The sequence below is a fragment of the Globicephala melas genome, chromosome 17, assembly GCF_963455315.2.
Source record: "Globicephala melas chromosome 17, mGloMel1.2, whole genome shotgun sequence".
NCBI classification, from domain to species: Eukaryota; Metazoa; Chordata; class Mammalia; order Artiodactyla; family Delphinidae; genus Globicephala; species Globicephala melas.
The window spans coordinates 46,927,165-46,946,715 of record NC_083330.1 but is presented as its reverse complement, the minus strand read 5'-3'; the positions used below and the strand labels follow the sequence as shown (position 1 = coordinate 46,946,715).

Sequence of the window (19,551 nt, the reverse complement as noted above, 5' to 3'; positions counted from 1 at the left end):
TACACACAAAAATTAATGTGATGCATTGTATACCTAAATTAAAAAGCGAAAACTCTATAAATCTTCTGAAAGATATATAGGAGGATAGTCTGATGACTTAGGGATTGGCAAAGAATTGTTTGACAGCACACAGAAAACAAAAACTCTAAAAGAAAAACACTGATAAATTAGATTTTATCAAAATTAAAACTTCTGCTCATCTAAAGGAATTACTAAGAAAATAAACAGGCAAACAACAGACTGCAAGATATATTCACAGAGCATATATCTGACAAATGACTGATATCTAGAATAAAGAACTTTTGCAACTCATTAATAAAAACAACCTACATTTTAAAAAACTGAACAGACACTTCACAAAGGAAGATATTTTCTAAAATTTTGAACAGACACTTCACAAAGGAAGATATACAAATGGCCAATGAGCATATGAAAAAGTGCCTGACATTGTTAGTCATTAGGCAAACACTATCAAAGGGAGTTGCTATTATAAACTCACCAGAATGACACAAAATTAAAAAGATGTATATCATCAAATGTTGGAAAGTGTGTGAAACCACCAAAACTCTCAAACATATTTGGTGAGAGTTTAATTATTTTTAAAAAATGATCTGGCATTATAAAACTAAATATAGACCTATCCTATCACCCAAGGATTCCTCTTCTAGGTATTCATCCAAGAGAAATAAAAATATATGTCCACAAGGAGATTAATATTAGAGTGTAGAATATTCATAAAATAGAATACTACTCCTAGGGAAAGAAAAAACTACTCAATATGCAACAACATGGATGAATTTTTTTAAAATTATGCTGATTTTTTTTTAATATAGATTTTATGCTTTTATAAAAGAGTATCACCTACATGGTTTCAATTACATGAACTTCTAGAAGAGACAAAACAATCTATACTAAGAAAAAAAAATCAGAACAATATTTGGTTCTGGAGGCTGAGGGGAGCCAGTATTGAGTGTAAAGAATCATGAGGGATATAAGTGTGGGAATTCAGAGGTTAATAAATATATAGCCCCTAATTCAAGAGGCTCACAGTATAGTGACTTCACCAATATCACATAGCCAGCAAGTAGCAGACCCAAGATGTGAACACAATTCCTGTGTTCACTGCACAATGTAAAGCTACCACGATATATGTAGAAAAGTCAGGCACAAATCAACTGCTGACTAAACATGGCAGCTCTCCTTGAGGTTTTCCTTTACCTCTATACCTGACATTTCAAAGGTCATGCAATGAAATGGAAAGTTTAAAGGAACTCAACTAAGAAGTCCTGAGTTTAAGTAAGCAGCTGAAAATCGTGATCCTTATAGCCTAATCTGGGTCCCACGTCTCACTTTCTAAACCAGAGCTGCTCCACTTTTAACTGCTTTACATATTGAGTTAGATTTTAAAGGAAGTGTTCTCTGCTAAAATCAAAAGACAAACAAAAACCATGGCTTGAAAAACACTAGACAAAATAAAGATCCCTCATAGTTTAAGATGCCACAATTTTAACGTGCAATGGCTCTTTTCATTTTGCCCCCAAAAAAGTGCTCATAAACATTTCTGAGATCCTTAAAACTTCTCAAATTCAGAACCTAAATTCTTAGATCAGCCCTAGGAATTCTTTGCTTGGGTACATGAATCTTTGTCAGTAATTCATAAATGGATATGAAGACAGCTCATAGCATATATGAAGTGAATTCACTTTACTATTCAGTGCATAGTGCCAGAATTAAACAAAATAAGTTTACCAGTAATTATCTTCTTTGAGTTTTCTCAGATTCCTTACAATCATATAGAAGCTGATAATAAAAAAGTATAGCTAACTTTTACATGTCAGTCATCAACAAAAGCAGTAACTTTATAAAAAGTTCTTTGAATAGAGAAAATAGTACTTAGAGACTGCACATCAGTATCAGATTAAGTATCTATACTAATAATTGTGGTATATGGTTAAGATTCACAATAAACATTCTGGTAAAAATATTAATGGTACACATCTAGGAATCAAAAGTCACTCTGATTAGAAATATAAAGAGACAATTGTTAAAATAAACCTTTATGTCTATAATATAACTATTATCATAATAATTATATATTTAACAAGGTTTATACACGTACATATATGTGTGTGTAGGTATGTGCATGCACATGTGCGCATTCACATCAGACTCTTGGGTGCTTTATCTTTCAGAATACAGACTGTTCATGAAATATGTTCCTATAATGAAAAATCGATTGTGCTGTGATCATAACAACTCCAAACAATGCACACGGTGCAGACTGCACTCCCAGAACTATAAAAAGTAAGCATGCTGTTCTTTCAATGTCAAAGTAGTCGTTAATGTGCCATGATGAATAACAGGTGTCTGTGCCAAAAACCCTGAGCATAAATTGATGGCTTCATTATAAACCAAATCAATAGTAAATGCTATGTAAAGGACTAAATATTTCTGACCAAAAACACTACCAGATGAAATAATTATTTCCTTTGCAAAATCAAATTTTATTTAAAATAATATTAATGCTTTAGAACTGTGGGAATGTTTCAGAGGAAAAGAGCCCATTTACACTAGGTGAATTCAAGCTTTACATTTCAGTTTTGTAATTAGAGTGGCTCTGTAATTTATTGTCAAATAACAACACTTTTGAGAGAGAAAAGCAGTACTAATAATAATCAGTGGGGGACAGCAGGCATAAACTGGGACCAGTCCAGGCAAATCAGATAATATGGTTACCTTACTTGTAATTGAAAACACCAACAAATCCAAATCTTCCTTGATCTAGTAGGTTTTTTAAATCTTACTTTTAAATATTAAAGCCTGCATAACTCTTTATATGTAGATGGAAAGGAGAGAAAGACTGTCTCTATTTTATTATCTATTTTGAATAAATTGCAGTCCTGTTATGCCCCTGTGTGGCCAGCAATCACAGCAAATTCACTGTCACACATTTAGCGATAGAGAAATAATTACAGGTTTGTAGGAAAATACAAGAAATGTTACTAAAAATCCGAAAATGGAAAAACTTATTAAGTACATTTTTTCCACAAATATTACCACAAAAGATAGTCATCATTATTATGTTATTTGAATACTGCTCAAAGCAATTGATTACTCAAGGCCCTGAACACTTAAAAATATACCTTCTAGCATCCCAACATTTTTGTTTGCTTCCAAAGACAAGATCACAAAATTTAGATTTTATAATGAATTTAGTACTTGAGAACTTTTTGCTGGTAACAAAAGCAATTATCTTTGTATCCTGATTAAATAATTTAATTTGGGGAAAAATGAGTTTACAGTAAGAAAATTTGATAATAAGAATTTAAAGTGTCATTTTATCAAAACCTATCAAGTGGATTTACATTAGATGCCAACACAAATTTTTTTTTCTTGTTGGACCTTCGGTTGTTTTATTTTAGCTGTAAAAGAAGATAATATCCTTCCACTTCCTTTATGCACAAAAATGGTACTCAACAACCACAATGATAAGAGAATCAGCTAAGAACTTTCAGTTTGAAACATAAGGGTCATTATATATGGTTTCCAACAAAAAGCCCATCTAAAATATTTTGATTTTTTTCACTCATAAATACATTTCAATTATTCATTAGATAACAAAATATTTTAACAATCTATAGTTACCTCCAGTTTAGTGACTTTTAATGCATAAATATTATTGTGTATTGAAAATCTTTGCTTCTTTGACAAGTTGAACCTGGAAATGCTTTTGAAATAATTATTATGGGAGATTTTCATTTTTAACCTTTTATTGCTTGTATGTCATAGAAGTAAACTGCCCTACCACCTGAAAATCTGATGAAAGTTGAGTTGCAAATTTAGGGACAAGATTAGTTACCTAGAAAAAGTCTCAAGAAAACTAGTTGACAGAGTTCCCTTTCGATAATAGATTGTCTACTATTAACACATAGTGCTATTCTAGTAATTTCTCCTAGAGAGCAATTCAGAATAAAATATAATGCAATTTTCCATATCTATGATGTTATGTTTCTGTCACTTTAAAGATCATACTTAATGTCACAATACAATGACTGAATATTCCATTTCAACTAATCCAATTAAACAATTATTATTAATGTAATAACAACCAACACTGCTCTTCCAGAGTGACAGTTATAGAATTGATGCTTCAACTTTAAGACCTTTATTATGTCCAGTCCACAAAGTTGAAAGGCCTGTTATTTAGAAACATTTTTAAAGTTGTTGTAAGAGCACATCATCTGATGACATACTCATATCATCTTTGTTCCATAATTTTTTCTTCAAGAATGATATTTTTAGTCGACATCTTACTTTTCTGATTCAGTGTCTAAGCAGAATAAGAATTTTAAAAGTCCACTGTATCTGATCTGAACCCAAAGTAACCAAGACATTAGAATATGTGGCAATATTAATTATAAGTTCATATAAACTTATTTTCACCTTTGATACTTCTAAAATAATAACTCTTTGTATAACTGGTTTTGCTTGATTAAAAGTAAATCAAGTAGTTCGCATTTATGAAGATCAGTAGAGCTACATGTGAAAAAATTTCATGTTTTCTGAAGACTAAGAAGTCAAAAATATATAAAGGCAGGGGATTTATTCCTCCTAAAACAGAATAAATCTTTATTGATTAACTGGTAGTTTCAGATAATTTTAGACAAAAAATCAAAAAAGTTAAATAAGACTGGCCTCACAGAAGCATTAGAAACTTCACAATGTAATGTTTAACTGCAGCAACATAAAATTCCAGGTTTTTTAATAATGAGAGCATTGCAATTATAAGCATGCCAACAATAATAGAAACTTGAGGCCAAGGAAAAGAATAGTAATAGGGATGCACACGATTCCCTCAAAAAATAGATATTCTCATATTTTAAAACTACTAACATATACTTTAAAACTAATTCCATACCATGCTGTTAATAGCACCACTTCTAAAGTGAATGTATACCCAGCCCAAATATTAATATTTTTAACACATAAATTCTTGGCATAAAAAAAAGAAACAGAAATCAAACAAGGAATAGATGTATAAAGGATGAGTACCAATCCTAAAAGTCTGATAGCTTCAGATCATGGAAATTTTAAGAAAGCCATACTGCCTCTTTTATGTAAATGTAAAATGCAATACAGATTATTTTTATCATTACAGATACTCAAGCAATGTATTACTAAACTAGAAAAAAAAATCTTAAAATATAGATAGCCTATTTTAGAATATCACAGAATTTCATAACTCACGTATTTTAAATTAGTCCAAAAACTGAACGTAAAAAACAATCAAATTAGTTAATTGAAGAGAACTGTATGGGGAAAGAAGTGAAATTTTATAAAAAAAGATACGTTATTCTATATTCCATGAAAAGGTCATAGATATATTTATCATCAGTAAACATTTTAAATGTCAACAAATTCTAAAAGCCTCCTTTTCATTTGCTAAATCAAAACATATACTGTGTAATAGGTATTTTTTAAATCTCTAAAATAGGCTGCCTCACATTGTTCAGAGACCCTAAAAGGAAAAGACCAGCAAAAACCATGCAATATCCTATGCACTCTTAGTTCTCCCTCAATTTCCAGAAGGTTTCAGTGCATTATCATGTTCACAGAATTTCCTTCTCAGTCTTTCACCACATATATTTAGTTTAAATGGGGTCTTTTCTACACTAGGTATATAACATTAGAAATTCTCAAAACGCAAACAACTTAAATGAGGGGAGAACTGGGTGATAAAACAGCATTTTAAAAGCATTCTTTAATAGGCTATCTCTTTTAGTGTAAGCCAGAGAAACCATCTAAAACATATGTCCATAATTTAACAACCTTCACCACACACACACACACACACACACACACACACACACACCAAAAAAAGATCAGGTTGAAAAAGCAATAGGAATTTATAACAAAGCATCCTTCCAAACTAGCTGACCTAATACAAAGCGTTATTAGCAGTTCCATAATATAGCTTGTTTTAAAGTGATTATTGATCTACCCTGCACAGAGAAATGTCTTAGACCTAGAAAACATCTTCCACATGTTTTATAAAGAGCATGCATGATTGCTAATTCAGATGTTCCAACAAATCACATATGATTATATATCCCCATCCTTATATATGCAATGTAATCACTGGCGTGATCACAAAGGAAAAATGTCTATCAGACATTTTAAGTTAATCATTTTATTAGAAAATGAAATCATGAAACAGCCTGTATTATGTTTCAGAGGTCAAGCTAGTTAAATTTAAGATGCTTTCTGTGCTTTGAGGTAAGCTTATTTTCCTTCTTAAAATCAATTAAGAACTACATAAAATTTTATATTTATGATTAAAAAGACAACACCCTTATACTACTAATATTTCAATACTGAACAATTTTACAGACATATAAGATTATTATTCTGAAAATATCAATAGTAGAAGAATATATAGTTTAGCTTTACCCACCTTGTATTGTTTAGTGTTTGTCCAAAAAGCTCATTTTGTAAAATATTTGGTGGGGATGAAAAAACCCCATGAAAATGAGATAAAACAGAATTGCAGACCTGGCGCAATGTCTCAAATTGCATTTTCCTTCCTTTTTTCTTCCTTCTCTTATTTTTCCTTACCACCTGTCTTTAAAGTCATCTATTTGCAGACACCATCAAATAAAAACATGCCAATCAAGTTCCATATTTCTCCTGAGCTCTGTAAAAACTGCGCTTAAATGAGCAGAGGTTGATAGTTAATTGTACAGTCATTATTCTTCTAATTCAGTCGTAGAAGATTCAGTACCCGTGCGGCTTTCGGCTTTCTCCTGACTGTAGCAAGAATTCTAAACAGCAGTAAGCTTTTTGGGCATTCCCAGCTGAAGTGCGAAGCTGAGCTGCTTTCATGTACTCTACTCATATTTCTCTCAGCCTATTAAAAACACGCAATGAATAGATGCTGTCATCAGGAGTTTCAGCACATCTGGCTACCAGCAATAAAATCTCAGAAGTAATAAAAATGGGGCAAGGTATCTTCTCAATGTTACTACAAGGTAAGAGGGAGAGAAACTATAAATTTCCCAACCCTTTTCTCTTTCCCTGAAAAATGAATAACTCCAGCAACAGAGTATATAGGTCTCATCAATGTACAGGTTGCTGCATAGGACCAGAACACTCAAAAAATAAGTAGTAGGCTTCCCTGGTGGCACAATGGCTAGGAATCCGCCTGCCAACGCAGCAGACAAGGGTTCGAGCCCTGGTCCGGGAAGATCCCACATGCTGCGGAGCAACTAAGCCCGTGTGCCATAACTACTGAGCTTGCGCTCTAGAGCCCCCGAACCACAACTACTGAAGCCTGTGTGCCTAGAGTCCATGCTCTGCAACAAGAGAAGCCACCGCAATGAGAAGCCCGTGCACCGCAACGAAGAGTAGCCCCCGCTCGCCACAACTAGAGAAAGCCCGCACACAGCAACGAAGACCCTACACAGCCAAAAATAAATAAATTAAATAAATTTTTAAAAAATACTTGAAAAAAAAGTAGTATATCCTTCTTTTGATATCATGAAGCAATAAAAATATAACAGACAATAGGGCTTTTATTGCCTGCATTTATAATGCCATAATTCTCAAGAGACATTTGGAAAACATGTACTTAGTTGTCTTAATTCTTCTTTAATTTTAAAACGTCTTCATCGGGCTTCCCTGGTGGCACAGTGGCTGAGAGTCCGCCTGCCGATTCATTGGACAAGGGTTCGTGCCCCGGTCCAGGAGGATCCCACGTGCCGCGGAGCGGCTGGGCCCGTGAGCCATGGCCGCTGAGCCTGCGCGTCCGGAGCCTGTGCTCCGCAGCGGAAGAGGCCACAACAGTGAGAGGCCCGCGTACCGCAAAAAAAACAAAACAAAACAAAAAAGTCTTCATCTATTTATTTTTAAAGGAAAATGAACAATTAAAGGAAAGTAAACAATGTTCAATCTGGGCCCTTTCTAAAGGCCATACATAGTGACTACATGATATTTATGTAATGGTAGAAAAAAATTATACCTTATCAATTAAAACTCACTTAAACAGCACACATAAAATATGAACTTTCTCACAAATCAGAAAAACACAATGAAGGCCAGAGAGACTTTATCAACTATTATTAATTTATTTCAATAATGGTAGTCACAGTATTTTTCAGAAGGATATTTCCTGACGGCCCCAGTGGTCTTAGAGTACCCCAGATCACCATCCATTCTTAATGAGTAATTCTGGTTTAGATAAAATCTTAGGTTAATCTATATCCAGAATCATCCATCTTTCTACAACAGATGCTCTGGTGTAGCTCTGGTGAATTTAAAACCAAATTTTAAAAATCAATTCACTTACAGAGATGATTAATATATTTATTGATCTCTAATTGTTCCTAAATCATGACATTTCTTTAACAGATACATCCCTTTTAGCCCTTTTTCCCTCAACTTTTAGCCTTAACCTCCTCTATACCCTTTCACACACATACCACTATCAATAAATATGCACTTAAATACACTAAGAAGTTTTTTTAGAAGTGGTGAATTCTTTTTTGACATGAATAAACATGTCACAAAATAACAACACAAAATAAACAATAATATAAATTTTTAAATGACACAAAGTAAACATGTAATAATATAAACTTTTAAACAAATCATTTACTTCTTTTATAAACTAAGGTCTTCAATTATGGATTTGTCCTCAACTAAGAGTGTTCCTATTTTGCTTATTATTTTAGATTTTTATAGGTGCACACTAATCTATTTATGAAATGTACACATAATAGTCATAAAGTATTTTTTGGCTTATAAAGTACTTCTAAATTTTTTTAATATCTAGAAAACATTATGAGTAAGTGATAAAGTTGCTATCATTTTATAGATGAAAAGAAACTTAGGTGTTAAGGGATTAAAGATCACACAGCTTGTAAAAGATAGAGTATTTGAATGAAGGTCTTTGCTTCAGACTCCACTTCACATGCTCCTTCCCTGTCATTCTATCTTCTATATACGTGCACACGTGGGCGCACACACATACACATATACAGACATATATGCACATCTATTTGTAAACAGATCAGTCTCCATAGATGAACACGAAACCTACCTGCCAGTGACCCAGTCAAGTATATTTCAGTTAAAGCAAACATCTCAAATTTTTCAGCTCACAAGTAACTTTAAATGGGTTTCTTCCATTTAACTCAAACAGAAGCAACCTGATGTGCTTCAAATTTTTAAGCCTCTGATTACAAGGTTGATTTTCACATCTATGAAAGGTCAGTTTCCATAAGTGGAAACATGCATTTTTAAATTCTTACTTTCAAAGTTTATACCATCTGTGATATACATATATATATATATATACATATATATATATATAGTTTTCCCCCTTGTGGGTAGATTCAATTTTTATAAATAATCAAAAGCCATTTTAAAGCAACTCTATTAAATAAGAAGGTTATTACACTGCAAAACACTCTCTGTCGTTAAAAAAAGTTTCTTTGAAGGCAAGCTCACAGCAAGAGTTTCAAAAATGGTCTAAGCAATAGAAAGACTACTGGAATGAGCCTCAAAATGGTTTCTTTGAAGTAAACAATATAGCAACGACCTTCCTCAGAGCCTTATTTTCCAGCTGTCACTGGACAACACACACTTCTGGTTGGCTTACTCACAGTTCCTTCAATATCTCAGAGGAGATTTCTTCCACTTTCCCACCTCATTATCAACTTTCACCTTCTCCTACTCAACCTTAAGGGCTCAAATGTCACTTTCTCAAAAAAACTTTCTTTGACCTGGATTAGGTCTCCCGTTATGCACTCTCATTGTACCCTATACTTTTTCTTCATAGCATTTGATAAAAGTATAACTATATATTTACTTGAAAAAGAATGTTTAATGTCTTTCACCCTCAGTTCCATGAGATTAAGGCCCACATTTATTTGTTTACCACAGTGCCTAGTATAGAGTAGGTGCTTAATAAATAAGAAGCCTAAATTTTATGGAAAACTTAATTATTTTTTATTCACATCCCATAAGTAGGACAGGAAACTGCTCAGGGCTTAATTTGGTTCTTAGCTTCTGTGTTTGTTTGTTTGTTTGTTTTAGCCTACCACATCATGTTATAAGGCTTAATAAATAGAAGAAAGACCAATATTTGCAACCAAAAACATTGTTCATTGGATGGACTTTGTAATTTGTTATAAATATCCTAAATATTATAAAGAATGTTTATAGCTAATATTTGTTTTAAATTTTCTACATACTGAAGGCTCACAAGTAACTTAAATATCAGCGGCTTCTATAAGGACAGAAAGAACATGGCACTTGAGGTCAAATGGCCTGGATTTAAGTACTGACTCCTAATACTATCTAGCCCTAATACTTCAGGATGTTCACTTTATATATCCGAGCTACGGTTTCTTCAAATGTAAAATAAGCTACATCACTTATTTCATAAAGTTATTATTATATGAAAACATGTAATATATATAAATGTATTTTATAAACTATAAAGTATATAGTACTTGGAAGTAACCTCACTATGAACTATCTAAGGAATCAAATTATTGGAACCAGGATTCTAACAATAATGTTAGGTATCTTTTACTTATCATATTTATTCATGCAAAAAATATTTATAGAATTTCTTTGGGTAAGTTTCTATATCCCTGTTCGTTAGATGCTGAATGAAGGGATGCAATGCTTATGCTTACACCTTTCTGCAAAAATGAGATAAATTCAGAATGTCCTTCAAGTAAGGTCAGCTCCATACTTACACCTAGTCCTGCAGAGAGGCATTAACTCTCACAAATGGTGTAGCTGTTGGCAATTGTTTTCTCTATGACTGTTCTATTAGAATCTTTAGCTCCTCAATGGAAATGGCAATGCCAACTAGAGTTCCCAAGGAAGAAGAGATGTTAAGAAACTTTGAGCAGCAGAGGCAATTTCATTAAAGATGATAGTAAAAAAGTCAATCAACGCTTTAAAAAGTTCAACCTAAAAGTAATCCCCAAATTTCATATAAAAATAAAAACATAATTTATTTTGCCTATTAAACTGGCAAAGTATTGCCCAGAAGGTCAGAGAATGGGCACTCTTAAACCATATTTACTGGCAGCAGTGTATACTGATAGAACCTTTTTGAGAAATATTTAGTAGTATGTAGTAAAAACTTTTAAAATTTTCAAATTCTGAGAGAACACTAGGAGCATAAACACCAAAATGTTAATATTGATGATCTCTGGGTGAAAACATCATAGAATTTTTTTCCCATTATGCTGTAGTTTTTGGTACAGTACCCACAAGAAAAGCCAAAATTTAACCTACGTAATGTGGAGACTTCTACAATTACAATGAAGTCATTCATTAACCATAATATATTAAATATGATGTTAGCCCATAAACTTTTGCTTAGCAATGCTCAAGTAAATCAAATACTAGATTATTAGTTTTCCCATGATTGGCTATACCCATTAGCACTGGTATCTATTCTCTTCTTTATCGATAAGTTCCTAAAATTCTGTAATAAGTCAAATTATTTAATTAGTACTATGAAACATCCAAATGAGATGAGAAAACAAAACTTAGTACTAACTTCTTTACATCAGGCCTGCTGTAAGAGGAGAAGGTGCTTCTTCATATCTCACACGGAGATATCTGGCTGTTAAAATGTGTGGAGGTTTTCCAAACCATCTCCTCGTCAGTAGAAGCTGTTCGTCTTGCTCACCTCCCAAGCCATAATCTGATAATTATGGCAGTTCCATTGCTTTATCCTTTTCCACTCTGTCTCCCAAATCAGTGTTTTCTAATCTTTTTTATTTTTATTTTTATTTTATTTTATTTTGCGGTACGCGGGCCTCTCACTGCTGTGGCCTCTCCCGTTGCGGAGCACAGGCTCCGGACGCGCAGGCTCAGCGGCCATGGCTCACGGGCCAGCCGCTCCGCGGCATGTGGGATCTTCCCGGACCGGGGCACGAACCCGTGTCCCCTGCATCGTCAGGCGGACTCTCAACCACTGCGCCACCAGGGAAGCCCAGTAAGTTTTTTTAAATGTGTTGATCCTCAGTTATTTTCTGATGTACCAAAAAAATTCTGTAGCATTTCCCAGGGCTTGAATCTGTATCTATCTCCCTAGTTTTGACCAGTGAGGCAGAACAGCCTCCACAGTTTCTACCATCTAATTCAGAAAGGAAAGGGAAAACAGTGAAAGCCTCCACAAATGTATGAAGTCCCACCATCATTATCATCTCCCCAACTCCTCTTTCTAGGCCAGATATATGAGGGCTAATCCTACTGTGCTTTGAATCAAGCTGCATTATTAGAAGTATTACAGAGCTGCTTCAACAGTCCAGAGCAGCTCTTACCAGAGCAGTCCCCATACCTACAAGCTGGCAGCAGGAATACCTTTCCTATCAGACTCAAGAATCAGGCTGTAGAGTGCTAATCCTAGATTTAAACTCTAGAATGAAAATATCCAGAGTGATTATATGCTCTGACACCTAGAGGTTCTTCTGTCTGTTAGAGGAAAGAGAACGAAGACCTCTGAAAATACATTCTGGTAAGTCCCTCCAGTATTAGGACTGCTAGTTCCAAGTAATTATTCCCCTGATAATTATCAAGAGAATGACTGGAAGCAACACTACAATTTCAGGGAGCAATATCCATATGAATAAGATCCAATTCCATCTCTAATAGCGCCACTGTCCAGGAACGACGGTATAGAAATATTTATAGCCTTGGGACTCCAAGCACTCAACTTAAGCTTGCAAACTGCCTCCAGAAGGCACCTCTACTACCTAGTAAATTCCAAGTATCCCTAGATTCTTCAAGAAAGAAATACTGACTGCACATTGTCATTATATGAAAATGAAAAATGATAATCATTGGCACAACTATAAATGTGTTTTAGCAAAATATGAGAACAAATGAAATACTGTGCAATAACAGTGGTCTCCAAGAGTTCCCACCCACAATCCCTTTCTCTCTTCTTTCTTTCCCTGCTTTCTTTTTTTATCCTTTTCCATTATGGTTTATTATGGGATATTGATATTGAATATACACAATATACACAATTCCTTTCTTTCACGCAATTTCCTTCTACTCGTTACATCATGAAAAAAGGGAGGAGTGGAGACATCATAAATACACCAAAAAATTATCTCACCACATGTGGATGAAAGGACATCAATTAGAAAGTTGATACGATAGTCAAACCAAGATATTAGTTGGCTTGAATTAAAATGATCACAGTAAAATGGAGACAAAAAAAGACTAAAAAGTAGATGTTGAATCAACCAAGACACAATGATTGATTGGCCACAGGGGTGGGAGGTAGTATATGAAGGTCAAGAGAGGAATAAAAAAATGACTCTCAGATTTCTTTCTTAAGTAATCAAGCAGATAATCTTAAAATTTGCTGAGAAAGAGAACACTAAAGGAGGAGCAGATTGAGGGAAAAGGAAGGGAAAGATGATGAGTTGTTGAATTTAAGGAGCATGTAAGATAGCTAGAAAGCCAGATAAGTAAGCAATTGGATATGTCACTTTGGAGTTCAGAAAAGAGTTCTCAGCTAAAGATATAAATTCAGGAAGCATCAGCATGTTAGTAATGATTAGATGAGATCACCCAGAGCGAAAGTTCAAAGTGGAAAAAAAAGTCTAAGACGGTATACCAGGGAATTAAGCTCCACATTGTCATCAGGTAAAGAGGAAGCATAAAGAAGAAAGAAGAGGAGAAGCCACAGAGGTAGGAGGAAATCAGGAAAGTGTGGTGGTCTCTAAGCCTTAATAAAAGACAATGTTTTAAGAAGAATGGTATGATTGGACTTCCCAGGTGGTCCAGTGGTTAAGAATCCGCCTTCCAAGACAGGGGACACGGGTTCGAGCCGTGTTCTGGGAAGACCCACATGCCACGGAGCAGCTAAGCCCGTGCACCACAACTACGGAGCCTGCACTCTTGAGTCCGCGAGCCACAACTACTGAGCCCGCATACCACAACTACTGAAGCCCGCACGCCTAGAGTCCATGCTCCGCAACAAGAGAAGCCACCGCAATGAGAAGCCCGCACATCGCAACAAAGAGTATCCCTTGCCCACCTCAACTAAAGAAAGCCCGCGGGCAGCAAGGAAGACCCAACGCAGCCATAAATAAATAAATAAATAAATTTAAAATAAATAAAGTAAAATGTAAGCTACTTTTACAGTTTATAAGTGTTCCCAGAATGTAAAAAAGAAAGGATTATGTGAAAATATAAATAAAAAGACCAATGTAGGTCCTGGACATAAACATAACCCCCAAATCTCACATTTTTTGAGAGAATAAAACACAAAGATGCACTGAAGCACTGGATCAAAATATATTTAGGCAGGAGGGGGAAATACTGCAATGAAAAAATCAAATATTCATAATTCTCCCCATTCACATGACTCTAATTCTTATTAAGCAAACTCAACCAGAAGAAATGGGTTTCTTACCACTTTCCAGACAGAAGTATTAAATCAACCTCAAAACTTTCAACCATGTCAAATAATTTATACAAATGAATTTCAGATATATACCACTGAAGTGAAAAAGTTATTTTTACATCACAACAATTTTGAGTTCATATATTCTGTAGTCTTACAGTCTTGGCTGTTTGAAAAAATATAAACTTTTTCTGAGAGATGTAACTAAAATTTGTCAATCCTGCTCTATGAACATTTGTGTGTTCTCTTTCTCACACAGAGAAAAGGAAAATTAAAATAGTTTTAAAGATTGGATAAACGGAAAACTCAATACAAATTTGAAAATACTACTGAGAAAAAATAAGTTCAGAACTAACACATAAGAATAGACAAACAAAAGAATGCTCGGGTGGAAATGTAATAAAAGAAAGAACTGAAAAGAAAAAAATGGCTGGGGGTTGCATCAGTAGAGAGGGGAGGTCACCCTTAAGTTTAATTTTCCAGTTCAAGCACTGTGTAATTAGGTAAGCACAGTGCGAACTGTTTCACCAATAACCTTCAAACAAACCTTGAAAGACCTTTCCAGACAAAGAGCTCCAAATCATATCTCAGAACTTCCAATGCTGTCAAATAACATATATAAGCCTCTCTCAGGTATATATCACGGACATAGAAATAGTTGATTATAGGTAATAAAAATTTTGATTCTCTACACTATTTATTTTTGTTGCATTATTTGCTTGAAAAAACTAGAGTAGCCATAGATTACTAAAGAAGAAATCCACAAGATTCTATATTAATATTCCTAACAGCAAACTGTATCCCAAATCTTAGGACAACAGCAATTTATCATGTATTGAGCTATCTTGAGATGCATGAGACTAATTCATTCTTTAGGATTCCTAGGGATAAAAGAGATCACACAAAATTAAAACAAAAACACTTAAGAGAAATACACACTAGTACCATTATTAAATACTGTACACACACACACAAGAATGGACATACATAATTAAAAATAAAAATGAGAATTTCTGTAAACTGCTTACAAATTTAAAAATACAATTTGAAAACTGCTCCTGAGTTTTAAACCAAATTTCTCAATGACTGCAGCAACTTTGCAGGTAGAGGCTACAGTCAAAAGATGCCAGGATCACTTCAAGAAAAACCCCTGTCCCAATCCACTACATATTAAACATATTCCTACCACTCCTGCTAGAAACTAAAGTCAGCAAAGATCTTTTGCACTTACTTATCAGGAGGAGCAGAGCACAGACAAACTCAAGGACAAAACCAGAGAGTTTCATATACTTTAGGTTATCTTTTATAATCCTGTCTGTATATATTTAAATACTCTATTGGTGATGAAGCAGGAGACTACTAAAAATTTAATCTCCAGTCTAGCAAATCTTGAAAGTGTAGTCTAGTGACCTTAGTGGGGTCCCCAAGACTCTTTCAGAGAATCTGCAGGGTCAAACTATATTCATAATAGTACTAAAATGTTATTTGCCTTTTGGACTTTCATTTTCTCATGGGTGTACAGTGGAGTTTTCCAGAGGCTACCTTATGTGTGACATCTCAAGATAATAAATACACAAGGAGATAAAAGAGTCCAGCTGTCTTCCACTAAATCAGACATTAAAGGGATATGCAAAAATGTAAAATAATGCCAATTTTCTCACTAAATTTTTCTTTTCTTTTTGAAATACTTGAAATGTTAGTTTTTATTTACATTTTCATTTAAAATATTGAAATATTTGTTTTATATTACTGCAGAACACATCATCACACACTTGGTGGTGGCTTAACAAAACATGTATTTATTATCTTACAGTTTCTATAGGTCAGGAACTCAAGCATGGTTTAAATGGTGTAATCAAGGGGCTGGCCAGGCCACATTTCTTTCTGAAGCTCAGGGTCCTTTTCCAAGCCCATATGATGGCAGAATTCAGTTCCTTGTGGCTCTAAGATTGAGGCCCCATTTTCTTGCTGGCTGTCAGCCAGGGGATGCTCTCAGCTCCTAGAGACTCCACCACATATGCCTGCCATGTGATCCTCTCATAGCTCTTTCACAACATAGTAGCTTACTTCTTCAAAGCAAGCAGAAGAATCTCTTACTTCAGTCTAAGACATAGTCTTGCATAATGTAATATAAGCACAGAAGTGACTATCCCATCATTTTTGCCATACTCTATTAGATAGAAACAAGTCACAAGGTCCATATGTACCCAAAGGAAGGGTAAACTCTTCACAGCTCAACTTAGAATTCTATCTACTCCATATGCAGTGGGTTTACTGTTATTTTTAAATTAATTAATAAAGATATATTTTAATTTTTTCTCAGTTTTTATTCCTAATATGATAAACATCAATAAATATAATCCATATAAACAAACGCTCTTTGAGGTCCTCAATCATTTTTAAGATTGTAAAGAGATCTCAAGACCAAAATGTTTGAGAATCATTGCTCTAATCTAAGCTGCCTCTTATATTCGCTGCCTCTTATATTTGACACATGATAAAAGATAAGAAAACAAGGGAATTCCCTGATGGTCCAGTGGTTAAGACTCTGTGCTTTCACTGCCATGGGCACAGGTTCAATCCCTGGTCGAGGAACTAAGATGCCACAAGCTGTGAGGCGCAGCCAAAAAAAAAGATATGAAAACTTACTTTCTGCAAGTAATGTTTCTATTTTAAAAGAAACAAGCAGTAGTCATGCTCCCAATATAAAACGAAATTTTAAATTGAGGAAATGACTCAAGTTATTTAGCTTTCCATATCATATTTAGCTTGAAAATCTGAACTATAATCATTTATTTTTACAAATGTTTAAATATTCCCCATCCAATCCCATACTTTCACAATTTCAGGGAATTGTAGGAGCAATCTTCTTGAGTAGATAAAAACATGTAGGTTCTAGGCATAACTGGAACAGGGATTGTTTATCTATAGTAAAATGCAAGAAGTTAGAGAATATGAGCACAGATATTTCAGTGTAAGTGAGTACAAAAGAATTCAAAGACCTCACCATGATGCTGACTACTATTATTCATGTTATTATGGATTGATGAATTTAGATGCCTGAATCCCTGAACAATTAAAGATATCAAATAGGAAAATGTATCTTTATTTTTATTTAAAGCTTGGACTCCAAATCCCTATTTTTTAACTCTAGTGAGATATGCTAGCCTTTATATGAGCCTTGAAAAGACTATTCTTGCTCCTTAAGTTTCAGTACTAGATAAGACAATTATAGTGGCTGGCTCCTTAGTCTCACTCAAAGACTAAGTGAGACATTTAGTCTCACTTACATTTAGTCTTTAGTCTCACTAAAGACTAAATGTACACCCATGAGAAAATGAAAGTCCTTTTTCCAAAGGGTACTTCCCAATTGTTTCATCTCAGGCCTGTCTTATCACATCAGCTATAAGAGATGAAAATATACAGTGCAAAAAATGGAAGCAGGCATTTACCTCAAAGCACTTTCATTGATTACCACTTTACTCACTTTACTCAAAGATCTGAGAAACACTTCTACACTCACCAACACTCACCCTTGCCCACCTCAATATGGCAGTCCAATTTCATAGCCCTTATCTATCACAACCTTGACCAACATCAGAACTGCTTTACTTGATGTATATCAGGAGAGCCAAAGAGTAAAGGGAGAGGTGGTGAAACCCCCTAGAAGTAAGTACATAACATTAATAGTGTCATAAGCGCCAAACGAGAAGCAATATACTCCCACAGCTCACTGTGCAGATTCAAATGTACATTTCTACTGCCAATATATCTGTAAAAAAAAAAATCTGTGTAAAAGGATTATATGAACATTTATGCTAATATTAGCTTAAAAATTGTTACAATTTATGAAATTTTATATGTTTAATGCATGAGTGACCCAAGTAATTCAAGATACATATTATTGTTGGAATGAAAAAACAGTCTCAAAAATGGTCATTTTGGTGTTAACCAATCATTTTCTCAGCAACAGCTTAAAAAAAAGTGCTGCTGCTAACAAAACCACCACCAATACCTAATAAATTACCCCCATCTTAATGTCTAACTAGCTATTCTCTCCTTCTAACTTTACTACAAAGCATTTTCCTTGATATCATTATCAAAACCAATATAGAGCTATATTTTGGAAGTGAATAAAAGGCACTCAAAAGAAACTTGTTAGGGGCTTCCCTGGTGGCGCAGTGGTTGAGAGTCTGCCTGCCGATGCAGGGGACACGGGTTTGTGCCCTGGTCCGGGAAGATCCCACATGCCGCGGAGCGGCTCGGCCCGTGAGCCATGGCCGCTGAGCCTGCGCGTCCGGAGCCTGTGCTCCGCAACGGGAGAGGCCACAGCAGTGAGAGGCCCATGTACCGCAAAAAAAAAAAGAAAGAAAGAAAGAAAGAAACTTGTTAAAAATGAATTTATAGACACTTTCAAGAAAGAGTAAGTAATAAGTAGCGTCTCCGTCAATTAAATGTCACTGATTAGGAGAATGGATATTGGTTTATAATATTTCAAGTATGACTGAAAAGCAACTACTTCAAAAGTGACCAGTATAGTCAAGTCATACTCTAAAGAAAGTAACAACTTCCCTAGACTTAAAATAAGAAGAACAAAACAAGTAGACAGTAGACTAAAAGGCAAAACTTCTATAAGGCAAAGTAATTATGACTGAATGTCATTACACATAAAGTAAAAAGTCACCAAATCCATCCAGAGACACAGAGGAGTGGTCACTGAAATTATCCCAAGGATACCAGCATATATAAAGGTGAGTTGAAATTGGAATAAATATAGTTCTAAGATGTAGATCAGTAGGGAACATGGAAAAGGTTAAAATGGAAAGAAGTATCCTACCAAAAGGTCTTATTCTGTCTACAGTATTCTGTCTACAGTATTTTAAAAGGAAGACGATAGAATGATTTTCAAATGATTAGTGAGACATTCCCATAATGAATACAGCTGCCATGGCTTATAAAACCAGACTGTAAAAATACCCATATGCTCAAGAATAAATAAGTAATCTGAACAGTTCTATACCTATTGAAGAAACTGAATTCATAGTTTTAAAAACCTAGCCACACAAAAACCCCAGGCCCTTGGCATCAGAGACAAATTC

The 19,551-nt window shown here is 34.5% G+C and overlaps 1 protein-coding gene across 49 annotated transcripts in view; it reads right to left on the bottom strand.

The window, feature by feature from the left end:
• RIMS2 (regulating synaptic membrane exocytosis 2) overlaps positions 1 to 19,551 on the bottom strand; it is a 572,826-nt gene that overhangs the window by 343,100 nt on the left and 210,175 nt on the right. For 3 of the 49 annotated variants that reach the window (XM_060287547.2, XM_060287546.2, XM_060287548.2), the window contains exon 1: positions 6,455 to 6,859. The exons of 41 other annotated variants lie outside the window; for them this stretch is intronic. In XM_060287547.2, the coding sequence (XP_060143530.1) occupies positions 6,455 to 6,576 (122 nt within the window). In that variant the 5' untranslated portion in view covers positions 6,577 to 6,859. Of the gene's footprint in view, positions 1 to 6,454; positions 6,863 to 19,551 lie in introns of those variants that run through there. 5 more of the 49 variants (XM_060287542.2, XM_060287544.2, XM_060287545.2 and 2 more) reach the window with 5 other exon arrangements.